The sequence below is a fragment of the Pelodiscus sinensis genome, chromosome 14 (assembly GCF_052426305.1).
Source record: "Pelodiscus sinensis isolate ZL-2025 chromosome 14, ASM5242630v1, whole genome shotgun sequence".
Classification (NCBI taxonomy): domain Eukaryota; kingdom Metazoa; phylum Chordata; order Testudines; family Trionychidae; genus Pelodiscus; species Pelodiscus sinensis.
The window spans coordinates 21,120,914-21,144,939 of record NC_143065.1 but is presented as its reverse complement, the minus strand read 5'-3'; the positions used below and the strand labels follow the sequence as shown (position 1 = coordinate 21,144,939).

General features: G+C 43.2%; 1 protein-coding gene across 10 annotated transcripts in view; it reads right to left on the bottom strand.

The window, feature by feature from the left end:
* Positions 1-24,026, bottom strand: part of MYO5A (myosin VA) — a 186,419-nt gene that overhangs the window by 53,066 nt on the left and 109,327 nt on the right. For all 10 annotated transcript variants that reach the window (XM_075897261.2, XM_089782019.1, XM_089782021.1 and 7 more), the window contains exons 12-18: positions 23,112-23,252; positions 19,777-19,902; positions 15,805-15,888; positions 7,779-7,940; positions 4,293-4,390; positions 3,544-3,630; positions 3,334-3,442 (exon numbers count right to left, since the gene is read on the bottom strand). In XM_075897261.2, the coding sequence (XP_075753376.2) occupies positions 3,334-3,442; positions 3,544-3,630; positions 4,293-4,390; positions 7,779-7,940; positions 15,805-15,888; positions 19,777-19,902; positions 23,112-23,252 (807 nt within the window). The remainder of the gene's footprint in view (positions 1-3,333; positions 3,443-3,543; positions 3,631-4,292; positions 4,391-7,778; positions 7,941-15,804; positions 15,889-19,776; positions 19,903-23,111; positions 23,253-24,026) is intronic.

The following is a 24,026-nucleotide window of genomic DNA, read 5'->3' as shown; positions in this document are numbered from 1 at the left end:
CTACAACTAGAACAGAGTTTAAAGGGAAGTGAGATCAAGTCATGGAGGTTGGGTCCATGGAGTGGTATTAGCCAGGGGGTAGGAGTGGTGTCCCTGCCCAAGGTTTGTGGAAGGCTGGAGAGGGATGGCACGAGACAAATGGCTTGGTCACTGTCTTCGGTCCCTAGGGTGGGCCGCTGTCGGCAGACAGGCTACTGGGCTAGATGGACTTTGGTCTGACCCAGGAAGGCCATTGTAAGCTCAGGGCTCAGGGTCGGGGGTCTCAGTGGACCACCTTGATTTTCATGCACACCTGCTCCTGGGTGGCCAGGCTGGCAGCTCTCCTGCCCTAGCCAGCCACTTTCCTGTGCCTAGTGCAGAGGTCGTGGATGAGGTCCACGATGTCCGCACTAGCCCAGGCAGATGCCCCCCTCTTGCGGTCCCGGGCAAGCTCCCGGGAGCCGCCAGCCTGGTCCCGGGAAGAGGGGAAGGGCTGGGGGGCATCAGGTGGGTGGCTCAATCTGTGCCAGGTGCAGGGTCTGCTGGCTAGGTGCTGGCAGGTTTGCACCTGGCACGGGCACCGTAGCTAGCCCGTGCCTCTTTAAGGGGTTCGGGGCCGGGAGGGGGGCAGACGAGTTTCCCTGTTGTTGGCCAGAGTGGCCACCAGGGAAAGCTGGGGAGGGCTAGCCTCCCACTAGTTCGAATTAAGGGGCTACACACCCCTTAATTCGAACTAGCTAGTTCGAACTAGGCTTAAGCCTCGTAAAATGAGGTTTTCCTAGTTCGAACTAAGCGCTCCGCTAGTTCGAATTAAATTTGAACTAGCGGAGCGCTAGTGTAGCGCCTATTAAAGTTAGTTCGAACTAACATCTGTTAGTTCGAACTAACTTTGTAGTGTAGACATAACCTTGCATAGTACAAGTGTTTTACTCTTCCTCAGTTATACCCTGCACTGAGCCATAATTAACCACCTCATGGTCGAGAAGTAAATGGGATCCTTTTTTGGAGCCTTTCTGTGCTGCACATTAACCCTTAGTATACTGGCTACTCCTGAGGAACCACTGTAATGACTTGCCTAACTCCAATGATTTTGTTGGCTTTATACCCAGGTGACTTACACAACAGTTGATTCTTAAATGTTAAGGAAGGGGAACCAGCAGTCAGTACTGTGCTAGAGGAGGCGGAGCTGCTCACCCTTGGGAGCAAATGCTGAGTCACTATTCTTAGTTCTGTCTTTCCTGTACCAGAAAGTCTCCTCCTCCTGTTGCTTATTTTCACCACAGTTCCCCTAGGTTGGAAACTCCCAGTATGCAAGAGGCATTTGCACAGAGCATCTCTGTGTAGGAAGGCATGGGCAGGGAAACAGCTGGGAGGTGGTAGGACAGTGGCCAAGTCTCACAGTGCTAAGGAATTAAGGAATCATAGAACAAGAGTGGAAGGGAACTTGAGAGGTCATCTAGTCCAGTGGTATGCAACCTTTTTTCATTCACGCCCCCTCCCCTTTAATTGTTGGGCTGCGGCTGCTCTCCTGCCACTGCCCCCACCCCATGTGCATCAAACACTGAGCTGAGAAGCTAGGAAAAGCAGCCATTCGGATCCAAGTGCTGCGAAGTTGTGCACCGTTGATCTAGTCCAGCCTTCTACCCTCAAGGCAAGACTAAGTATTATCTAGACTGGAAGTGGGCAATAATTTTCACAGGTAATTTTCAAAGAATGTTTAAAATGATCATGGGTTGCATTTTCCTATTACCTTACTGGAGCGGGAGAGTTTGGGTGCAGAAGGGGGGCTGTGGCTTGGGGCAGTGGTGCAGAAGGGATGCAGAATCTGGAAGGAAGCTTAGGTCCAGGAGGCGGTTCTGAGCTGAGCCAAGGAGTGCAGACTTTGGCCCTGGACAGGAGGTGCTTACCATAGGTAGCCCCACGCCACTCAAAGTGGGCTGCAGCTGGGGAAATACGTCTGCGTGCCCCTTGGGAGCAGGGGAGCAGCAAGTTTCTGCAAGTTTCTGCATGCAGCCTGCACCAAAAAGCACCACCCCTGCAACTCTCATTGGCCAGTTTCTGGCCAATAGAAGTTGGGAGGGTGATGCTAGGGCAGAGGCAGCAGGTGGAGATTCACTGCCTCCCTCCTACCAAGGGGCATGAAGAGACACGCTTGCTAACAGCAGCTAGCTGTTTCCGGGAGCAGTGTGGCTGGGGCCGCAGCAGGCAGGCAGCCTGCCTGATCACCCCACTGCACTACAGGACTAAGCAGCTCAGAGGAAAACGTTTGGCGGGTGGCATTTTGCTCACCCTTGATCTAGATTATCTAGACAGGTGTTTGTCTAACCTCTTCTTCAAAATCTCCAATGATGGAGATTCCACAGCCTTCCTAGGCAATTTATTCCAGTACTTAACTAGGAAGTTTTTCCTAATGTCCAATCTGAAGCAACCTTGCTGCAATTTAAGCCAATCATTGCTTCTTATCCTATCCTCAGAGGTTAAGGAGAACAACTTTTCTCCCTTGTTCCTTGTAACATTATGTACATGAAAATTGTAAAGGAGGTGGATGGGTTTTTGCTTGGAACAGCAAAGCGAGACTCCTCTATATTGGAGCTCGCAGGACAATTATACCTTCAAAGTTAATACAATTTACTATTAAAATAAATGAGGCACTCCCTCCATTCACCAGGCTGCAAATCTTATCTTTCTAGCTTCTGCTGTATTGGAGAATCAAACTTCATCCCACACAGCAACACCGGAGTGACTTGCACTCATTGAGGCAAAATCCCATTTTTATTTGAATTGTTGATCCTTAATAGCAGCCAAGACCCAATGCTTCTAAAGCAGAAATTCTCTAACTATGGGTCGGGACCCCTTGTGAATGGGGTCGCCAGGGTTGGCTTAGATTTGCTGAGGCCTAGAGTGGAAGCCCGAGACCTTCAGCCCTAAGTGGCAGGACTCAGGTCATAAGCCCACAGCCTGGAGCTGAAGCCCTTTTGCTTTGATTCAGACTTTGGCCCCCTCACTTGGGGCTCGGATGGGCTCAGGCTTCCATTCCTCCTCTTGGGGACATAAGTGGTTCTTGTTGTCAGAAGGGCGTCATGGTGCAATGAAGCTGGAGAACCCTGGTTCTAAAACTTGAACAACAACAAAAAAAGGGCGAACATCACCCAACCAGCAAACAATATAACACTTAGGAGAGACTATGATTTCCCTATATTAGTGCTGGCTGCTGTATGAAAATACTATCACCTAATAGTAATATTTTACTATTTTCAAATTTGTATGGGAGAAGCAACACATTTTTAAAAACTATCAGTGTAGTTCAGGATTCCAATTAATATTTATAGATTTAAAAAGCAACAATTCTACTACCAAAATCAACTTCTCCAACACATTTTTGCAGGTCTGTTTTCTGTCACTAAGGACATCTTTTTGCTTCATTAAGACACGGTAGCGGCTGAAGAATTCCTGATAGGTCCACCTGTACGAAGAAACAGGAAGGGTGTTAACTGTACAATTGAAACCTTTCTCAATGAAAATGCCTCTTCTAATAACAATCCAAAAACCAAATCCCCCCCCTACCGTGAGGGGAAGCCAGCTGCACTGATCCGGATAGTTTCCAGAACTCCACAAGCTCTGAGCTGCTGAACTGCCCGCTTTTCATCAAACCTACGTAAGAAAACCAAATATGTCAAATGGCTGACTTTCTAAGCAAAGGTGTAGGCAAATTTTAAATGAGAATATAAGGCCACATCTCCATTTACCAGAGAATCGACACTGTGGCAATAGAGCTTCTGGGGTTCCATTTAGCGGGTCTAGTAAAGACCTGCTAAATTGAATGCAGAGTGTCCCCATTGGCGTCAGTACTCCTCACTGCCACAAGGAGCAATGGAAGTTGACGGGAGCCTTTCTCCCATCAACCTCCCACTGTGGAGACAGAAAGCTTGGCTTAAGGTACGTCAACTCTGACCACGTAAATAATGTAGCTCGAGTTGCGTACCTTAAGATGACCTTCTCCACACGGTGTAGACTAGCCTAATTTTAGAATGGTGACAACATTAAGAATGTGAATAATTAGATTTCAATCAAAGAAGCTGTCATTAGCACAAATTGTTTGTAAGTGCAAGCTTTGACTCAAATTCAAAATGGAAAATCATGAAAAAGTGGGAATCGTCAGACAGCATAAAGGAGAAATACAAAGCTGTCTCCTAGCAATTTTCTCTCTATTATATCCTATAATTATGTGTATCCCAATGTTTTCATGATGCACTATTCTACTGCTGAATGATGTTTATTAAGTTCTCAGAGACCATTTTTGAATCCCGACTTACGTGAATGGAAACTTGAAGTCATTGGGCTTAATACAACGCACGTAATGTGGAGTTGTAGCATTAAGGGTTTCCATCAGTAGATGAAGAGAGTTCCGAAACTGTAAAAAAAGAAATCAGAATTCGATGAAACTCAGTCCTATTTGAAATTATCTTAAAACAGGACATTTTTATTTGACAAGACAGGTTGTTTCGAAATATCCAACATAAAGCCAAATTTCAGTAAAGAAGTCTGGTTATGTGCTGCCCCAGTGTGTGCATCTATACTATAAATTCTGGTGATTCTTGGAAACAATTTATATACACTGCTACAGTCTTAGGGTGTGTCTAGACTACATGCCTCCTTCGACGGAGGCATGTAGATTAGCCAGATCGGAAGAGGGAAATGAAGCCGCGATTATAATCGCGGCTTCATTTAAATTTAAATGGCTGCCCCGATCTGCCGATCAGCTGTTTGTCGGCAGATCGGGGGAGTCTGGACGCGATGCCCCGACAAAGAAGCCTTTCTTCATCGACACAGGTAAGCCTCGTGAAACCAGGCTTACCTGTGTCGATGAAGAAAGGCTTCTTTGTCGGGGCATCGCGTCCAGACTCCCCCGATCTGCCGACAAACAGCTGATCGGCAGATCGGGGCAGCCATTTAAATTTAAATGAAGCCGCGATTATTTTAATCGCGGCTTCATTTCCCTCTTCCGATCTGGCTAATCTACATGCCTCCGTCGAAGGAGGCATGTAGTCTAGACACACCCTTATAGAATCAACAGCAATTGTATCGCCATTCAATACACAAATTCTTGAGTTGCCTATGACAAATGCAGCCACACAAGTGGCAGGAGTTGAAGGGTTGAATTTTGAATCTCTGACTCCATTCTATTTTCTGTGCAAAGATGAACCTAAATGTGAGGTTAAATACTAAAAATATAATACATTCTATTATACCTTTACACTGGCCGCATACATTCTAGCACCCAGATTTGCATGCTGTCTCTGAAATCAGCAACAACCTGAACAGGCATGTTAAAATAGCACAAAACTCACTTTTGTTCAGCTGGTGTAAAACCAGTCCAGATGAAACAGCTGTAAAACAGATCATTCCAGGAGGAAAGATAAGTAGCCACTGAAAGGTGGTTGGTTACTATTGACTCTTTTGGATGTATGCCAGCCTGTTGTTTCAGCTTTTGCAATATTAGGGACTTGTAGGATCCAACACTAATCCACGATTCCCAAGAAACACAGTGGCTTTGAATGCTTTGGATCTTCTCTGGCTGGCCACAAGGGGTGCAGCTCTGCTTTTTTAATAAGGACCTTGTCACAGATCCCCATCCTTATGTAGGCACCATATACCAATACTAAGCTTATCACTTGGTGTGTGATACACCTGAAAGCTAGACAACAGGAATGTGCTTTACCTGGAATTATTCCTGGAAGTCACTCAGATGTTTCATCCAGTGCAGAATGTGGCTATTCATTGAGTAGTGGAGACTTACGAGGATGTACACTAAGGCTCCAAATCAGCTGTGGCCAACCTGCAGCTCGCAAGCTGCATGCGGCTCTTCCCCCACAGGGTGTGGCTTGCGAAGCCCCCCACCCCTCCACCCCATAGCTTGTAAAGCCGCCTCCACATCCCCAAAAATGGCCCTCTCCTCCAGGTAGGGTTGCTAGATGGTTTAAACAAAAATACTGAAATCCCCACCCCCTCCCCCCAAAAAAACCACCAGGGAAAAATTCTGTTGAGAAAAAAAAGGAGAAGACCAAAGTTATTGAGGGGAAAAAAGGACCCTGAAAGTTAAGCAAAACAAATTTTTTTTAAGTAAAATAAAAAAACCAGCGTGGCCTCTTTAAGAAAAGCTTTTGAGGCTTTTTGGCCCTAACAGGCTGCCAGTGGCCGTCCGCCATCTTGCCTCCCTGCGCCGGGCCGGACAGCTCCCCTGAGGAATAGGGTTGCCAGATGGTTTCAACAAAAGTACCGGACACATTTGACATTACATCACAATCTACATTACATCTTTAGGAAATACCGGTCATTTATATTTTCTCAATTTGTTTCCCGAAAAGAAACCTCAAATACTGGACTGTCCGGTTCAAAACTGGACACCTGGCAACCCTACGGAGGAACCCGGTAAGCACTCAGGATTTTTGCCTCCTGGCTAGGAAAAAAAATTCCAAAACTACCCAGACATTTTAGGTGTCCGGTATTTTCTAATTTTTTTTTTAACCGGACAGGAGGCGAAAATACCAGACTATCCGGTTCAATACCGGACACCTGGCAACCATACTTCCCGGCTCCCTGTGCTGACCTGGCCAGGGGAGCCATCTGGCACGGCCATTAAAGATGGTGAATTAAAGATAGCGTCGGCCGGCGGGAGCCTGATGTGGCCAAAAAACCTATAAACACATTTTCTAGAAGAGACAGAGCTTTTTTTTTTTAATTTTAATTTTTTTTTTATTTGACCAAATGTGACCGGTGGTTCCTTTTAAAGGGGCAATGGGGCAGTCTTTTTGTTTTGTTTTGGCTTTTGCTCCTGTGCACAATTTAAAGTGTTAGCAATCATCTATAAAACACTAAAGCCTATATTAGACCAGGCAGGTTGGCTTAAGGTACACCATCCAACTATGCAAAATGCCTAGCTGGATTCAATTTGCCTTAAGTCAAGCTGCCATAGTGTCTATTCTGTGGGAGGCCAATGGGTGCACATGCTCCTGTTGGCATCCCTTACTTCTCACAGAATGAGAAGTACCAAATGCCAGCAGGGCCTTCCCTCATTGTTCGATTTAGGGGTCTACAATTAGACCCACTAAATCGAATGCGAGAAGATCGACCTCTGGAGGGTCAATCTTCTTCTTAGTGTAGACATGGCCTAAGTGAGTGCCTGTGCTTTTATCCTGTGCTCAACTACTGAAAGTATTTAGATTCCCAGTGAGTGAGCGGCAGGACTTTCTCTGAAAGAGCATTTGCTAAAGCCTAATTTTGGCGAGTTTTATGTCACAGTGCAAGACATTCATTTAATCTGACTTTATAACTGGTGATAAGTGGAAGGTGATGGGCCAGGAGATTTGCTTTATGGTCGTGATATATATATATGGCCATGCAAGGCTGGGAAAGCAGGTCTTCCAAAAACAAAAAATAAAAAACCCAACAACATACATGCTTCAAAATGGCCTAAATGTCTTTCATGGATTGCCCAGTTTTTGTTGAAGATTTCTATCAATCTTCTAGCAATCCTAGTCTCCCATCCTTAATCAAAGTCCTACAGCCCATTTGTTGGCATTGGAGATGGATGTTAAACATTCCACAACGCTTAAAAAGGAAAATAAAAGATAGTGGGATAAGCCAAACCTGCTGCTGAGAGCCATATTCTGACCTCTCCATATGTATCGACACTCCTGAGCAGTGATCACAAGAAACAGCTGCACAGTATGAGACCAATAAGACACTGTGGGGGAAAGGAGGAGACTATTCTAATGGAAACAGTCCTTGGTTCAACTCACCTGGTGTCCCACAGTTTTCTTATGCTCCTTGCTTGCGTGGCCTGGTCTGGCTTTGGCTGGTTTGACAGCAGTGCGAGTCAGCAACGTGCGACCTGAAGGGGTTGCTGAGGTGGGACTAAAAGCCTTCTCGTCATCCTGAAATAACTCTGACAGCATCTTAAACTGGTGGGGAAGTAGGAAAAAAGAAGTTGCATCTCAGAATCAGGGGGCGAGTGTTCTAGAAGGAAAGAAATGCTGTCTAAAGGGTAGTGCACGGATCTGAGAGAGAGTATTGGTTCTTTTTCCTACCCCTGAGTGGCTATGTGGCCTTGACACAGTGAACAAACCATCTAATCTAGAAATGGGTATAACTGTACTAGTCTACCTCACACAGGTTTTAGGCTTAATTATTTATAGTGTGTCTTAAGATCCTCCAATGGAAATAGCAGAGTACAGATGCTGAAGTACAAAGAAGGAGAGGTTTTATCTTTTTTAAGTATGTAAGAGAGGGTTAAAATCCTAGCTCGTTTTCTGTAAGCAGTTTTCTTTCCTTTTGGTAGTGGGAGATGGAAGAGACTAAAGACAGAGCACATACATGTACGAACAATGTGAGGTGTGCAAATGTGTGACGATTTAATGATAAAATAGCTCGGATTTGTGGGTCTCGTGGCATCAAATCCTGGATTGCCTTGAGTCTTATGCATAGAACCAGCAATAGGGTCTTATGCATAGAACCAGCTCAGACAGTCTGACACAGTCATGTGCTGGCAATCCCTTTAAGTGTAATTGGGCTCAGGCATATCTGTCACATTCGCTATCCCAGAGAGGCAGCTGGTGGGAGTGACCAACTCCAGTTGCCCAAGAGATGGAGCTGGCTCCTGCATCAGTAAGGCAGCATATGGGATGCCCTGAAGATAGGGAGGTGGGGTGAGTTCTGGAATGGCCTAGCAGATAGGGCATTTGCCTGGGGAGCACAGGGTGGTAGGCTTAAGTTCACTTCCCTCCAATACCAGTTTCCTTAGGGATGGAGTAGGCAATGGTAGTAGAAAGGCAGGATAAGGCATGTTCTGAAGGTAGGGAGGTGGGGTAGGTTCTGGAGTGGCCTAGGGCTGCCCTGAGCTGGTCCAGAATAGCTAGATGATTTCATTAAAAGGGCTAAGGACTCAGGTTGAGTGTGAAGCCATAGACAGCAGGCAGATGTCTAAGGAAGAAGCTGAGTGATGCCCACAGAAGACTGAGGGAATTCCAGGGAGGGAGCCGGGAAATCAGGGCTCTATCCCAGAAAAGCATCTGAGGACTAAGCTTGGGACAGGCTGAGGAGCTCAAGTAGGGAAAAAGTGCTTTTTGTTTGAATTGGTTTCCTCAGAGGGGGGATTAGATTCAAAGTAACCCAGATGAAGGGGCTGAGCCATGGGAATCTCAGGGACAGGCAAAACCTGGGTTAAGGAAAACTGAGGTAGGCAGTGCCAGCAGTAGCACACTTGACCAGCAGGCGTTCCCCATGACACTCTGCTCCAGATGTTTGCTCAGTACCAATATGCTGTTGTATAGGGCAGCTTGGATGCTAGAACAAAACAGGAAAACCTCCTCCAACAACCTAGTCATGTGTAACTAGCCGAGAAGCAGAAAGGAAACCAAATGGCCCAACAGGCTGAATAGAGCATGCCGGTCTGAAAGCTTTGAAACACACCCACCAGCTAGAAGGAGGATGGATTTATTTGGCTGAAGACTCACTATCTGGCAATCAACAAGAATGGTGAAAAAACCTGAACGGTCTTCCCAAGCAATCTCTGAACCTAACTCTGGTTCCCTTCCTCCCTCACAGTAACTAAATTACAATGACTACAACATGTAACTCTGGTATAACAGCCACTTGAAACAACAGTAACTACTCAGACAACTACAGATAATGCTTCTACATAGATAACTTGCATTGCCTCAGAAACACACACAGAACAGGGAAACTTGAGCCCTTCTACCTATGAATGAATCATCTTTAAAGCAGCATGTATTCTCTTATTCCCAAGAAATAGGAACATTACATTAGCAATTAGCTAAGTATAGCCAACAAGAAATGTTCACTGGTTGCCTTATCAAATTCGATGAGTGTGCACCATGATCAGTGAAACAGTCTGTGCAACAAGATGTTCTTGTACTGGAACTGTACCAGAATGATGTAGTCTGCTAGCCCAACAATCATCCCCTTTCTAAAGCACCATGTGTTTTAAAATGGATGTTGCTGTCCCGTGCAACAATTACAATGGGGGCGGGGAGCAAAACTATGACATTCTTTGGAAACACAAGTAGCAACAGGCTAGATATCTAACAGACATGTCCAACTCATTTCATACAAACTGTGTGCATTGACATCAGCCAAGTAAAGAAGCCTATTGTGAGCAGAATCTTGATAAGATTCCTCCAGATAAGCCTGTTACTGGCACTAACACAAAAGGGTGCTGCTTTGCCTCTGCATTGCTGATGGGCCAGTGTTGCTAAGGAATCAAATATATAAGGCTCATTGCCCCTCAGGTGAAGGTCTGCATGTAAAAATGTTCAACTTAAAAGTCACCACTATTTAAGGCATTATCTGCTACTACGTGTGGGAACAAGGTCAACATGTGGCAATTCTTTACCACTGGTACTGACAGATCAAACTAAAGATAGGACATATGCATAGGGCACTACTGAGGGAATCTTCATTCATTTTTCCTGGCTCAGTCCCTCTCTTGGTTTCACAGGGCACTGGTAGTGCTCAAAGAGAAGAAAAAAACACTGATCAAAGGGCAGACAAGTCATATGGCAGGAAGCAAGCAATCATTTTTCATTTCACATGAATTTTTCAGATGATCTCACACACATGCTGCTAATAGTCTCACAGAACTAATCTCTTTTGATACAAAGCCATCTCAAAAACATGCCAGCAGCAAACATGAAAACTGAGAACCATCAGATATTACTTGTGTGACACATGCACTGGAAAAACCATGCTTGCGTAAATGCCATGGACCAACTTTTAGAGCAAGCTAACATTTCAAGCTGTACATTACATAGCCCTTCGGGGGAAGCATGCTTGCCGTGCCCTTTGGGTAGACCCAACTGTTTCCCCATCATCATAAATCTCTAGAAGCGGTAATGATGCACAGGTAAGCAATTGTTAAAATCATAAATGATGCAATAGATTTTAGGTTTACCTTCTGTTGAATGTGTGTGGCGAAGTCAGAAAACAACAGCAGCAGCAGCAACAAACAATTAAAATCAGGAATTAAACCAGAAAATCTAAAGGTACGGTAAAGAGTTACTAACAATTAAGGTGATAGAGATGTAGCCGTGTTAGTCTGGTGTAGCTGAAACAAAATACAGGACTATGTAGCACTTTAAAGACTAACAAGATGGTTTATTAGATGATGAGCTTTCGTGGGCCAGACCCACTTCCTCAGATCAAATAATGGAAGAAAATAGTCACAACCATATATACCAAAGGATACAATTAAAAAAAAATGAACACACATGAAAAGGACAAATCACATTGAAGAACAGAAGGGGGATGTGGGGGGGGGGGGGGGAAGGAAGGTGAATGCCAGTGAGTTAATGATATTAGAGGTGGGGAAGGGGAAATGTCTGTGAGTTAATAGTATTAGAGGTGATAATTGGGGAAGCTATCTTTGTAATGGGTAAGATAGTTGGAGTCTTTGTTAATTCCCCCGCGGAGAATTTTAGCATGAATGCCAGTTCAGAGGATTCCCTTTCAAGTGCAGATTTGTATGTCTTCTGAAGTAGGATGCAGGTTAGCAGGTCATTCAGACAGTGTCCTTTCTGGTTGAAATGACAAGCAACTGTTTTTTCTTTGTGATCCTGTCTAATGTCTGTTTTGTGGGCATTGATTCTTTGGCGAAGTGTCTGAGACGTTTGTCCAATGTACATAGCAGACGGACACCTTCGGCACATGATAGCATAGATTATATTTCTGGAGGTGCAGGAATAGGTATTCTTGATCTTATAATTCACTTGGTTAGGCCCAATAATGGTGTCAGCAGAGTGAATATGTGGACAAAGCTGGCAGCGGGGTTTGTTGCAAGGGAAAGTACCAGGGTTGGTATTAGTGTGGTATGTCCTGTGGTTGTTGGTAAGAATCATCTTGAGATTAGGTGGTTGTCTATAGGAGACTATGGGTCTGTCTCCCAGAGCTTCTTGGAGTTTAGTGTCCTGTTCCAGTATAGGCTGTAATCTATTGATAATGTGTTGGACAGGTATAAGTTGGGAGCTGTAGGTGATGACAAGTGGTGTTCCGTTGTTGGTTTTCTTGGGTCTGTCTTGTAGTAGATGGTTTCTAGGTATTCGTTTGGCTCTTTCAATTTGCTTTTTTATTTCTCCAGGTGGGTAGTTGAGGTTTATAAATGCTTGGTAGAGATCCTGAAGTTTCTGGTCTCTGTCTGTGGGATTAGAGCAGATGCGGTTGTATCGAAGGGCTTGGCTATAGATGATCGATCGTATGGTGTGTGCTGGATGGGAGCTGGAAGCATGTAGGTAACTGTATGAGTCAGTGGGTTTTCTGTAGAGGGTGGTGTCTAATTTTCCATTGTTGATTTGTACTGTGGTGTCCAGGAAATGAATCTCTCGAGTGGAATGGTCCAGGCTGAGGTTAATGGTGGGGTGTAGGTTGTTGAAATCTCTGTGGAATGTCTCCAGTGTTTCTTGGCCATGCGTCCAGATCATAAAGATGTCATCGATGTAGCGTAAGTAGAGAAGGGGTAAAAGGGGACGGGAGCTGAGGAAACGTTGTTCTAGGTCAGCCATAAAGATATTAGCATACTGTGGGGCCATGCGTGTACCCATGGCTGTGCTGCTGATCTGGAGGTATAAGTTGTTCTCAAACTGGAAATAATTGTCGGTGAGAACGAAGTTACATAGGTCTGCTACCAAGTTGGCAGTGGTGTCCTCTGGGATAGTATTTCTAATAGCTTGTAATCCGTCTTCATGTGGGATGTTGGTGTATAGTGCTTCTACATCCATGGTGGCAAGGATGGTGTTATTGGGGAGGTTATCGATGTTTTGTAGTTTCCTTAGGAAGTCAGTAGTGTCTCGGAGATAGCTGGGGGTGTTGGTTGCGTAGGGTTTGAGGAGAGAGTCTACATAGCTGGATAGACCAGTAGTGAGTGTGCCAATATCAGAGATGATGGGGCGTCCGGGGTGTCCAGGTTTATGGATCTTGGGAAGCAGATAGAAAAATCCTGGTCGGGGGTCAGAAGGTGTTTCTGTGTGGATTTGTTCCCGAGTAGCTGTAGGGAGGCTTTTAAGGAGACAGAGTAATTTCTTTTGGTATTCCGAGGTAGGATCAGAGGAGAGAGGTTTGTAAAATGTGGTGTTGGAGAGTTGTCTGGTTGCCTCTTGGTTATAGTCGGCCTTATTCATAATGACCACAGCACCACCTTTGTCAGCTGGTTTGATTATAATGTCCAGGTTGTTTTTGAGACTCTGGACGGCATGTTGTTCAGCGTGGCTGAGATTGTGTGTCGCTTGTTGTTGTTTGCGAATAATGTCAGTCTGTGCGTTGTTGCGGAAGCTTTGTATATAGAAAACTAGATTGTAATTCCGACCGTCAGGGGGAGTCCATATAGAATTATTCTTCCTTTTGTGTTGATAGGGGGGATCTGGTAGGTCAGATTGGTGTTCATTGGTGGTTTGGAAATATTCTCGGAGGCGGAGGCGGCGAAAAAAAGCTTCAAGGTCACCACAAAATTGTATCCAGTTTGTGGGGGACAGACCCATAGTCTCCTATAGACAACCACCTAACCTCAAGATGATTCTTACCAACAACCACAGGACATACCACACTAATACCAACCCTGGTACTTTCCCTTGCAACAAACCCCGCTGCCAGCTTTGTCCACATATTCACTCTGCTGACACCATTATTGGGCCTAGCCAAGTGAATTATAAGATCAAGAATACATATTCCTGCGCCTCCAGAAATATAATCTATGCTATCATGTGCCGAAAGTGTCCGTCTGCTATGTACACTGGACAAACGTCTCGGACACTTCGCCAAGAATCAATGCCCACAAAACAGACATTAGACAGGATCACAAAGAAAAAACAGTTGCTTGTCATTTCAACCAGAAAGGACACTGTCTGAATGACCTGCTAACCTGCATCCTACTTCAGAAGACATTCAAATCTGCACTTGAAAGGGAATCCTCTGAACTGGCATTTATGCTAAAATTCGACACTCTCCGCAGGGGAATTAACAAAGACTCCAACTATCTTACCCATTACAAAGATAGCTTCCCCAATTATCACCTCTAATACTATTAACTCACAGACATTTCCCCTTCCCCACCTCTAATATCATTAACTCACTGGCATTCACCTTCCTTCCCCCCCCCCCCCCCCACACACATCCCCCTTCTGTTCTGCAATGTGATTTGTCCTTGTCATGTGTGTTCATTTTTTTTTAATTGTATCCTTTGGTATATATGGTTGTGACTATTTTCTTCCATTATTTGATCTGAGGAAGTGGGTCTGGCCCACGAAAGCTCATCATCTAATAAACCATCTTGTTAGTCTTTAAAGTGCTACATAGTCCTGTATTTTGTTTTAACAATTAAGGCTGCCTGAAAAACTTCCAGAGAAACATTTTTTTCATTGGATAATGGGTTTTCCCCCCAAATCTAAAGTTTTTGCAAGAAAAAAAAAGGATTTTTTAAACATTTTCCATTAGGAAAATCAAAGCATTTAATTTCAGATGGGACTAGATCAAGATGACATTAATCTCAGTATTTGCCTAAAATGGCACCATGCTTTATGTGAGTTATGGTTTCAGTTCCCTCGTGCCCCATTCTTCCCTGTGGGCCATTCTCCCCAAACTGACTAGAACCCCCATGATCCTCACAGTCTCTTCCAGTGGCTGAGGCACTGAGGCTAGGCAGCAGTGCCTAGAGGGAAGAACAGGAGCATAATGGGTCCACAATCACAACTCACAGTAGGCATCATAGCAGCTGACATGGTCGCAGAGGTTAACATCAACCTGAACAAAACACTGCTGAAGAGAAAATATTTGTAACTTCTCATTCCATACAAAGTTTAGATATTTCATCTTTGCCACAGGATGGCTATCAGCTACATTAATGATTGCATGGGTATCATTCCAATCTGTCTGCAGCCCTTCAGCTAGCAAATTCCCTACTATGGTTACCAGGAAGTACATTTTGTACTTGCTTTTTTTAGTTCAGAAGACAAACAGCTAGCATTCCTACCATTAAGAGAAAATAGTCCTTCAACAGTGACCATGTCACATATTATACCTTGGGGTAATACTTTTTAATTTTTAAATGGGATAGTCTAATGGAGTTTTTTTTTATTAAAAAGCCACCTTCAGGGATCAGTAAATTCTTCAGCCAATGTAGATTTTCCTGCTTTACTGAGTTCTCATTTTGATTTGGCTTTTGGAGCAGGTACACAGGGGCAACCTAACTTGCTTGCATACTTGTTTATGTTTAACTGATCTGTACTGGAAAGACTCTTCTGTTTTCATAAAACATTTAACAATCAAAGAATGTGCAGTTTAGAAGGAAACAGTCAAGCCTTCCATTATTATTTTGATCTATCAAGATCCCGTCATAATTTCTCAAAAAGCCTAAACAAATTTTAAATGAAATTTAATTGAAAATTCATGCAAGGATAAAAGTTAAAATAATAATAATAATAATAATAATAATAATAATAATAAAGGTTCCAACCAGCAAACATACCAAACCCATTTCTAATTTGTGATTTTCAAAGTAAATATTCCAGTACCATTCCATTAATATATCTATGGCTAAATAAAGACATACTTGAATGGGAGAAAGATTGCCCCATAACTTTCTAAATATGTACGAATAACTAAATAAATAGAAAGTATAGCCAAGGGAAGATGGCCATTTATACTCAAGGCAAAAAATAACTTTAGTTTCTAATGATCATTTTTAAAAAGCTTCACGTTAAACTGACCTTTATCTTGGCATCCCATATTGGGGGGGGGGGGGGGAAATCAATCCTCAATACTAACCTTACTTGATTTTAGGACCTTGATTTGTTCTTCATAAACTGTGTCTTTGTTCTTTTCCAGGAAGCCTTCACATTGATATTCCACCTAAAAATACAGAAATGTGTTTGTTTTTTTACAAAGTTATTTAGCAGTACATCTTTGCATGATTCAACAGCTATAACCTGTGAAATTAAAAAGTTTTCTATTCATGTTGTTTAAAACATCTATCACTGAATACATCCTTGCAGGACAAACACTGCTTGTAAGAAAGGTTACTTGCTAATAAAAAATGAGAAACTTTAAACCATCACATATGCATAACTGCTGTAATTGTATTAAACTAGACAAAGTGTGTATGTGCAGAGATGTCTCTGATGGGACAGTGTGATCAAGTGGTTATAGAGGCTAAGGGCTTGTCTCCGCTTAGCCCAAGATCGATGCACTGGAAATAGATCTCCCTGGGGTTCAATTTAATGGGTCTTGTAAGGACTCACTAAACTGACTGCCGATGGTGCCTGTCAACCTCAGTACTCCACCAAGTTGTGACGAGTAAGGGAAGTCAACAGGAGAGTTTCTCACATCAACCTCTTTCAGTGCGGACGCTGCAGAAATTCAACCTATGGTACATTGACTAGCTACACTATTCTCGTAGTTGGAGTTGTGCATCTTAGGTCAACTTTCTCCCTAGTATAGACCTGGCCTAAGTCACTTCGTCTCCTTGTGCTTCAGGTAACATAGCTGTAAAATTAGATAAAAACCAGAGCTCACTGAGAAGGAGATAATCCATTGCTTGACGCATGTAAAATTGGTCAGTTACAGCCAGCTGCACAAAGGTCTTCATCTGATTCAAATGGGCAACTGTCTTCAGTAGTAATTATAAGTAGGTATTCTTCAAAAGACAATAGACTCTATAAACGATAACAATCCCCACTTCTTAATTTATTCTTTTATCACAGGAAAATTGATTCCCTTAGACTTAGCCCTGCATGCCTCTAACTAAAGAGAGATGATGAGTGATGATCCATCTGATGTAAGAATGAGTGAAAAGAAAAACAACTTCCCTCTCCCCCAAATCCACAGAATAGTTTTTTAAAAATACAGAGCTAATAAGAGATATTTAAGTGTCTCTCTCTCAGACTGACCCCAGGAAGACAGCAGTTACATCAGCAGCAGTCTAGATGTTCATTTAACAAGAATGACCTCTTTAGCAGCTTTGCTATCAGTAGGCTGGGATCAAGAGTTGGAGATGAATGCCCTCTTTCAAAAAGGAACTTCACTAACTTTGTCTCTCCAGGCTACATGTCTCTGGACGGAGCAACTGCTCACAGCCATCCTCTTTTCACTGAGAACTTCGTCACCCCCATTTCATAACACACTGCCATTGAAACTATTCCAATAGGCATGGCAAAAATAAATCCCCAATTTCCTCTACACAAAAACAATGCTCTCAGTGCTCGCTAGCCATTATGGAAAAAATTCTGACCAAGGCTCTACAGTATTTGTTAAAATGAACGTCAGCTCCATGCCAGGGGCCCACACATAAACTATCCACCATTTAAGCCCTATTTTGAATTTCACCCTAATTCTGTAATATTAAAATAATTTTCCCATTTGAAAAAATACCACTAGAGGGAGGCAATGAGCTCTATGTATTTCAAGTTTATAAACCTTGCCACCTAAGGCCTATATTATGGGTTTACAGACACACACTCTTCCAACATGTTTGTATGTGTTAACTTGTACATATATGAAAGACTAAATGGCTTAATACTGATAATTCCTCAGTCTTACAAGTGCTTATGACTTGCACAGCCTGGGACTTCTCCAGCCTGAACTATACTATTCAGTATAGAGTTCAAAGCATACAGGCAGTCCCCGGGTTATGTACAAGATAGGGACTGTGGGTTTGTTCTTAATTGAATCTATATGTAAGTCGGAACTGGCGTCCAGATTCAGCTGCTGCTGAAACTGACCAGCGGCTGACTACAGGAAGCATGAGGCAGAGTTGCTCTGCCCTGGGCTTCCTGGAATCAGCCTCTGATCAGTTTCAACAGGCTGAATCTGGTCGCCAGTTCTTACATACAGATTCAACTTAAGAACCCCAGGCGTCCCCAAGTCAGCTGCTGCTGAAACTGATCAGTATCTGATTCCAGGAAGCCCGGGGCAGAGCAACTCTGCCTCGGGCTTCCTGTAGTCAGCACTGGTCAGTTTCAGCAGCGGCTGACTTGGGGACTCCTGGGGCAGAGCAGCTGGGGTGCTGCTGGGTTGCTCCAGTAGCGCCGCTCCTCGGCGCTACTGGACCAACCCAGCAGCACCCCAGCTGCTCTGCCCCAGGCGCTGATTCAGCTGCTGCTGGTCAGTTTCAGCAGCGGCTGAATCAGGACACCTGGGGCAGAGCAGCTGGGGTGCTGCCGGGTTGGTCCAGTAGTGCCCAGAGCGACGCTGTGGGACCAACCGGCAGCACCCCAGATGCTCTACCACAGGCGTCCAGAGAAAAGCCTGGTCTGCTGGGGGGGGAGGGGGCATACTAGCTGCGAGACGCACCGCGGTCCCGCCGCCCGGGTCCTCCGCAGCTTTGCTCCGTGTCTCCCTGGTCTGCTGGAGACCAGCAGACCAGGGAGACAGGGAGCAAAGCCTCCGAGGACGTCAGCAGCGGGATAGCCGCGGCGTGTCAGGGCTGCCCGCTGCCCGCGTGCTCCCCGTCTCCCTGGTCTGCTGGTCTCCAGCAGACCAGGGAGACGGGGAGCAAAGCCGCGGAGCACGCGGGCAGCCCAGATGCACCGCGGCTGTCCCGCTGCCGGCGTCCTCGGAGGCTTTGCTCCCCGTCTCCCTGGTCTGCTGGTCTCCAGCAGACCAGGGAAACGCGGAGCAAACCCTGTTCGTAACTGCGGAGTCGGATCCGCATAACTCGGGGACTGCCTGTATTTTAAACAGATAGTCTCCATGTATTTTATAGTATGTAAAGACTTTAGTGTACTATCTTTTTGCCCTTTCATCATTTCAGCAGAGAAATGGCTCATGCATCAAACATACACATTCTCTTAGCTATCTGCTAGCATCAAGGATACAGTGGAGACCAGAGGTAAAGCAAAGCAGCCTTACTTCTTCTAGGCATACATTTAAGAATGTCAGAAAAAAACAAAGTGTGGTCAAGTAAAGACCACAAATCTTTCTGGTTGTTATTCTTTAGCACATGCTGAACTACAACATAACCCCACTGCTCCTGTAAGTATTGCAGATGAAAATTCTTTTCCCTTGTATGAGAGCAAAATTCTCATCTAGCCCTCTTCAATGTAGCATCATTTTAAACCAGAAAGTAACTCCTTCACGTGTAGACTCAAATTTTTCTTTTAAAAAACAAACTTTTTTTCTGTTAGTTAATTTTCTAGGCTGCTCAGTAAATTGAAGCATGTGGTAAGAACCTGTCTAGCAACATACATTCCAATGACCTACTTTGTCTTCCAGGTCATGTATGCTGAACTTTCTTTGCTATCAACACATTGAGGTAACAGCAGAATGAGGCTGTGTCATGGTGACTGTTCAACTGAACAGATATTGAAATAAACCCACAGTATAAATAATTGGAGAACCAGCATTTGTCAGGATACACTATGGTATGTAAAAAAAATTAAGGTGTTAACTTTTAGACGAAGGACAGTCTGTGGTTAAAACATGGAACCCTGAATTGGGAGAGCTTTTTCATCTTCCCAGCTCTGCCACACACTTGCTGTGTGACCTTGGGCAAGTCACATCTCCTTCTGCCTTATTTTTCCCATCTGAAAGATGGGGATAATAATAATTACACCGCAGAGGAGTGCGCTGAGTCAGCAAAGCATGCTGACATTCTTGGCTGTCTAAGTACAAAGTACTTTTCAGGAACATGGTGGATTTAGAGCAAGAGGTTACTGCTAGTAACTGAGGCCTATACTAGACCCAGAAATAATATATTACAGAGTTATGTGAAAATACTGCAAAGGAAAAAACAATCCTTACCTTGTCAGCAAAGTGTTGTATGATAAAAGCTTTGTTTGACATACGTGGTTTTTCAAAGAGCACACATTTATTCAAATGTGTGTTATACAACTTCTGGGCCCAAGAGCCATCTGATCCTTTTGGCATCTATATAAGGGAATATAAAACATCATTTATACATGTTGTGGACCTTTTAGAGGTGAATAATATCAGAAAGATGGTTCTGCAATAACGGGCAACCACATTTTGTATTCTACTTCAAATTTAAGCCCCCTGCTACACTGAAGTTTGCAAGTAACTTGTTATGGGTCTGACTCTGCAAACAGTTATCACTGAGCAACTTGTTTACTACTGCAGATTGTATCACCGGGACTATTCTCAGCAATGTTTCTGTGAGTGGACCCTACCCAAGTTACAGACACTCTGAAGAGAACAGGGGGAAAGAACAAAAAAGAAAAGGGAGAGATAAATACATTCGATCAACAAACTTTCAGTGCAGTATATCTAGAAGCAAAAAGTATTATACACAAGACAGTTTCTTATTCAAGACAGACTTACTAGGTCAAAGCATATCCATCACTATTAGTTGTTTGTAATGTCTTAGCAAGTAGAAGCCCCAAGTCAGGGATCCAATGAATTTAACACTGTACACATATGAAATAAAAAGATAATCCCTGCACCAAACAGTTCATAATCTTAGTATATGATAAACAGATAGAGAACAAAAAGAACAATGAGGGGGGATGAACTGGGAAAGTGTGAGGAAAGACAACACCGAAACCAATACAATAGTATAGTAAGAAGCAGCTGCAGTATATCAACTGTCTACTCACTGTCCAATGTTTTGTAGGCACCATGGCAGAACTGAGTTTAAGGAGAGATTTGAAGGAGGCAGTGTGGTGGTTTTGCAGATTTTTATAGAAAGTTCTTTACACAGAGGACATAGGAAAAAGCATGAAGGTGGTTAAAGGGGAATTGAATGTCTGGGCAGTGATGGCTAGCACTACTGGTTCCATAACATAGAATTGTTCAGAAGAGGGTCTTGGAAGACCATACAGGGTTTAAGTGGCTTGTGTTTGATGCTGCAGAAAAGGAGGAACCAATGGAGGAATTCAAAAAGAGGAGTGAGGTATTCAGAGCATGAAGGCAGGGGGATAATCTTAGCAGCAAGGATTTGAAAGGACTTCAGGTGGAGGAGTGAGTAGGAGAAAGTTGCACTGGAAAGGAGAAAGTCACAATAGTCAAGACACAAGATGGTTAGAGACCGGACAAGAGCTATAGATACGTGGACTTAGAGGAAAGGCCAGAATATGCCTGTCTTTTGTTCTCCAGTAGTTGCTCCAAATAACTAAAATCCAGAACATCAAAACAATCATAAGAACATAAGAATGGCCATAGGTCAGACCAAAGGTCCATCTAGCCCAGTATTCTGACTGCTGACAGTGGACAGTGCCAGGCGCCCCAGGGGGGGTATACTGAAGACAATGATCAAGCAATGTGTCTCCTGCCATCCTTCTCCAGCCTTTGACAAACAGAGGCCAGGGGCACCATTCCTTACCTCCTGGCTAATAGCCTTTTATGGACCTAACCTCCATGAATTTAACAGAGTTTTAAAAAGAGCTAGATATAGTCCTAGCCTTCACAGACTCCTCTGGCAAGGAGTTCCACAGGCTGACTGTGCACTGTGTGAAGAACTTTCTTTTATTAGTTTTAAACCTGCTACCCATTAAGTTCATTTGGCGTCCTCTAGCTCTTATATTATGGGAACAAGTAAATAACTGTTCTTTATTCACTCTCTCCATTCCACTCATGATTTTATAAACTGAAAAGTCCCAGTCTCTTTAGCCTCTCCTATGGGACCCATTCCAAACCCCTAATCATTTTAGTTCCCCATTTTTGAACCTTTTCTAATGCCAAAATATCTTTTTTGAGGCGAGGAGACCACATCTGTACCCAGTATTCAAGATGTGGGCGTACCATAGTTTTATATAGGGGCAGTAAGATATTCTTCATCTTATTTTCTATCTTTTTAAATGATTCCTAGCATCCTATTTGCTTTTTTGACTGCCGCTGCACACTCGTGGACGTTTTCAGAGAACTATCCACGATGACTCCAAGATCTCTGATTAGCTGTAACTAAATTAGCCACCATCATATTATATGTATAGTTGGGGTTATTTTTTCCAATGTGCATTACTTTACACTTATCCACATTACATTTCATTTGCCATTTTGTTGTCCAATCACTCAGTTTGGTGAGATCTTTTTGAAGTTCTTCACACACTGCTTTGGTCTTGACTATCTTGAACAGTTTAGTATCGTCTAGAAACTTTGCCACCTCACTGCTTACCCCTTTCTCTAGATCGTTTATAAATAAGTTGAATAGGATTGGTCCTAGGACTGACCTTTGGAGAACACCACTAGTTATACCTCTCCATTCTGAAAATTTACCATTTATTTCTATCCTTTGTTTCCTGTCTTTTAACCAGTTCTCAATCCATGAAAGGATCTTGCCTCTTATCCCATGACAACCTAATTTACACAAGAGCCTTTGGTCAGGGACCTTGTCAAAGGCTTTCTGGAAATCTAAGTATACTATATCTACTGGATTCCCCTTGTTTACATATTTGTTAACCGCTTCAAAGAACTCTAATAGATTAGAGTTATGATTATAGGATAAGGAAACTCGAAATAAATAGGAGAAGGGAAGGGGGGGGGAAAGATGTTCTGTCGCCTACCCCCCTACTCTCAGTATACTCTCCTGATACTTTATGCATAGAGGTAGGGGAGTGGGCGACAGAACATCTTTCTTTCTCCCCCACCCCCTCCTTCTCTTCTCCTATTTATTTTGAGTTTCCTTATCTTCTAATCATAACTCCAGTCATCTGAAGAATTGGTCTGTGCCCATGAAAGCTCATGACACCATCTACATGTTTTGTTAGTCTATAAAGTGCTACCAGACCATTTGCTTGCTGTTTTTTTCTATAAGGGTGTGTCTAGACTACAGGGTTTTGTCGACAAAAGTGGACTTTTGTCGACAGAAGGTGTTATTGCATGTAAACTGTCCTTTGCATCTACACTACCATGTCGACAAAGCAGCTTGCTTTGTCGACAGAACTGAATGTAGTGTAGATGCTCTTTGTCGACAGAAGTTTTGTTGACAGTATCTGTCGACAAAACTTCTGTCGACAGAAGCCTGTAGTCTAGACATACCCTAACAGACTAACTTGGCTACCCCCGAAGCTCCAAGACATCATAAAGTGTAGGTGGGCTTGATTCCCATAAGCAGTGCATAAAGAAATAGGAGACCAAGTGTATATCCTGAGGTATAAAAGTCAAGTCATTTGAATACATACCTTACATTCCTCATCTAGCAGATCCAAGATGCCCAGTTTGGCCTCTATGAGATTAATACAAGGCTGATTGTCATAGAAATCAATCAAAGTCCATGGAATTTGTTCCTTCATATATTCCTCCTGTTCCAGCTTAAATACATGCTACGTGGAAAAAAAAATCTGTGAATGAAAATTAAGGCCAAATACACTGTTTTCTTGTTAATTTGTTTTCTTCGTGGTACATTAAACCTAGCCAATCAGTGACATACAAGTTACAACTGAGCCAAATAATAAACAAGTGGAAGAAAGGCAAATTAACCCTTTTCTTCTAGCCTATGCAGACTAAATTAAAACATTCATTAAAAGCAAAGCTTGGCTTTTTTCCCTCACTCATAACAGAATCTATTATCGGGCTATTTGTGAACTTGTGAGCATATGCATCAGAGAGAGAGAGATACAAACACACATTTGCTTCTTCCACAACACTTGTGCCACGTCTTTGAAAACAAGATACAAAAATACAGAGACAACTGTTTTGAAAAGTAAATTAGAGCCCCACAAAATTTTCAAAATGAAAGTTCAAGTTCTCAAAATTTGAGATTTTAAAATAGTCAAGGTTGTGTTACAATTACCCTATTTTACACCAAAAAAATACTTTTGGATGTTTTCTACTGAGACACAATTTTGAGATTCATTTGTTTTCAAGTGGCGTTATGTTCAAACAAAACTTAACAGATTTTTAGAAGGAAGAAACAAAGAATCAAAGAGACTTTCATGTGTTTCATGTAAGAAACTCATTTTGCAAAACTTTGTGAAAGTTAAATTTTGCTACATCAACTTCAGTTTTAATTTAATTATTATTTCATAGAAGGTAATACAAAATTACACAGCCCTAACAGAATGTGCACAGAAAGCAAAGTGAACATTTTAGAACAA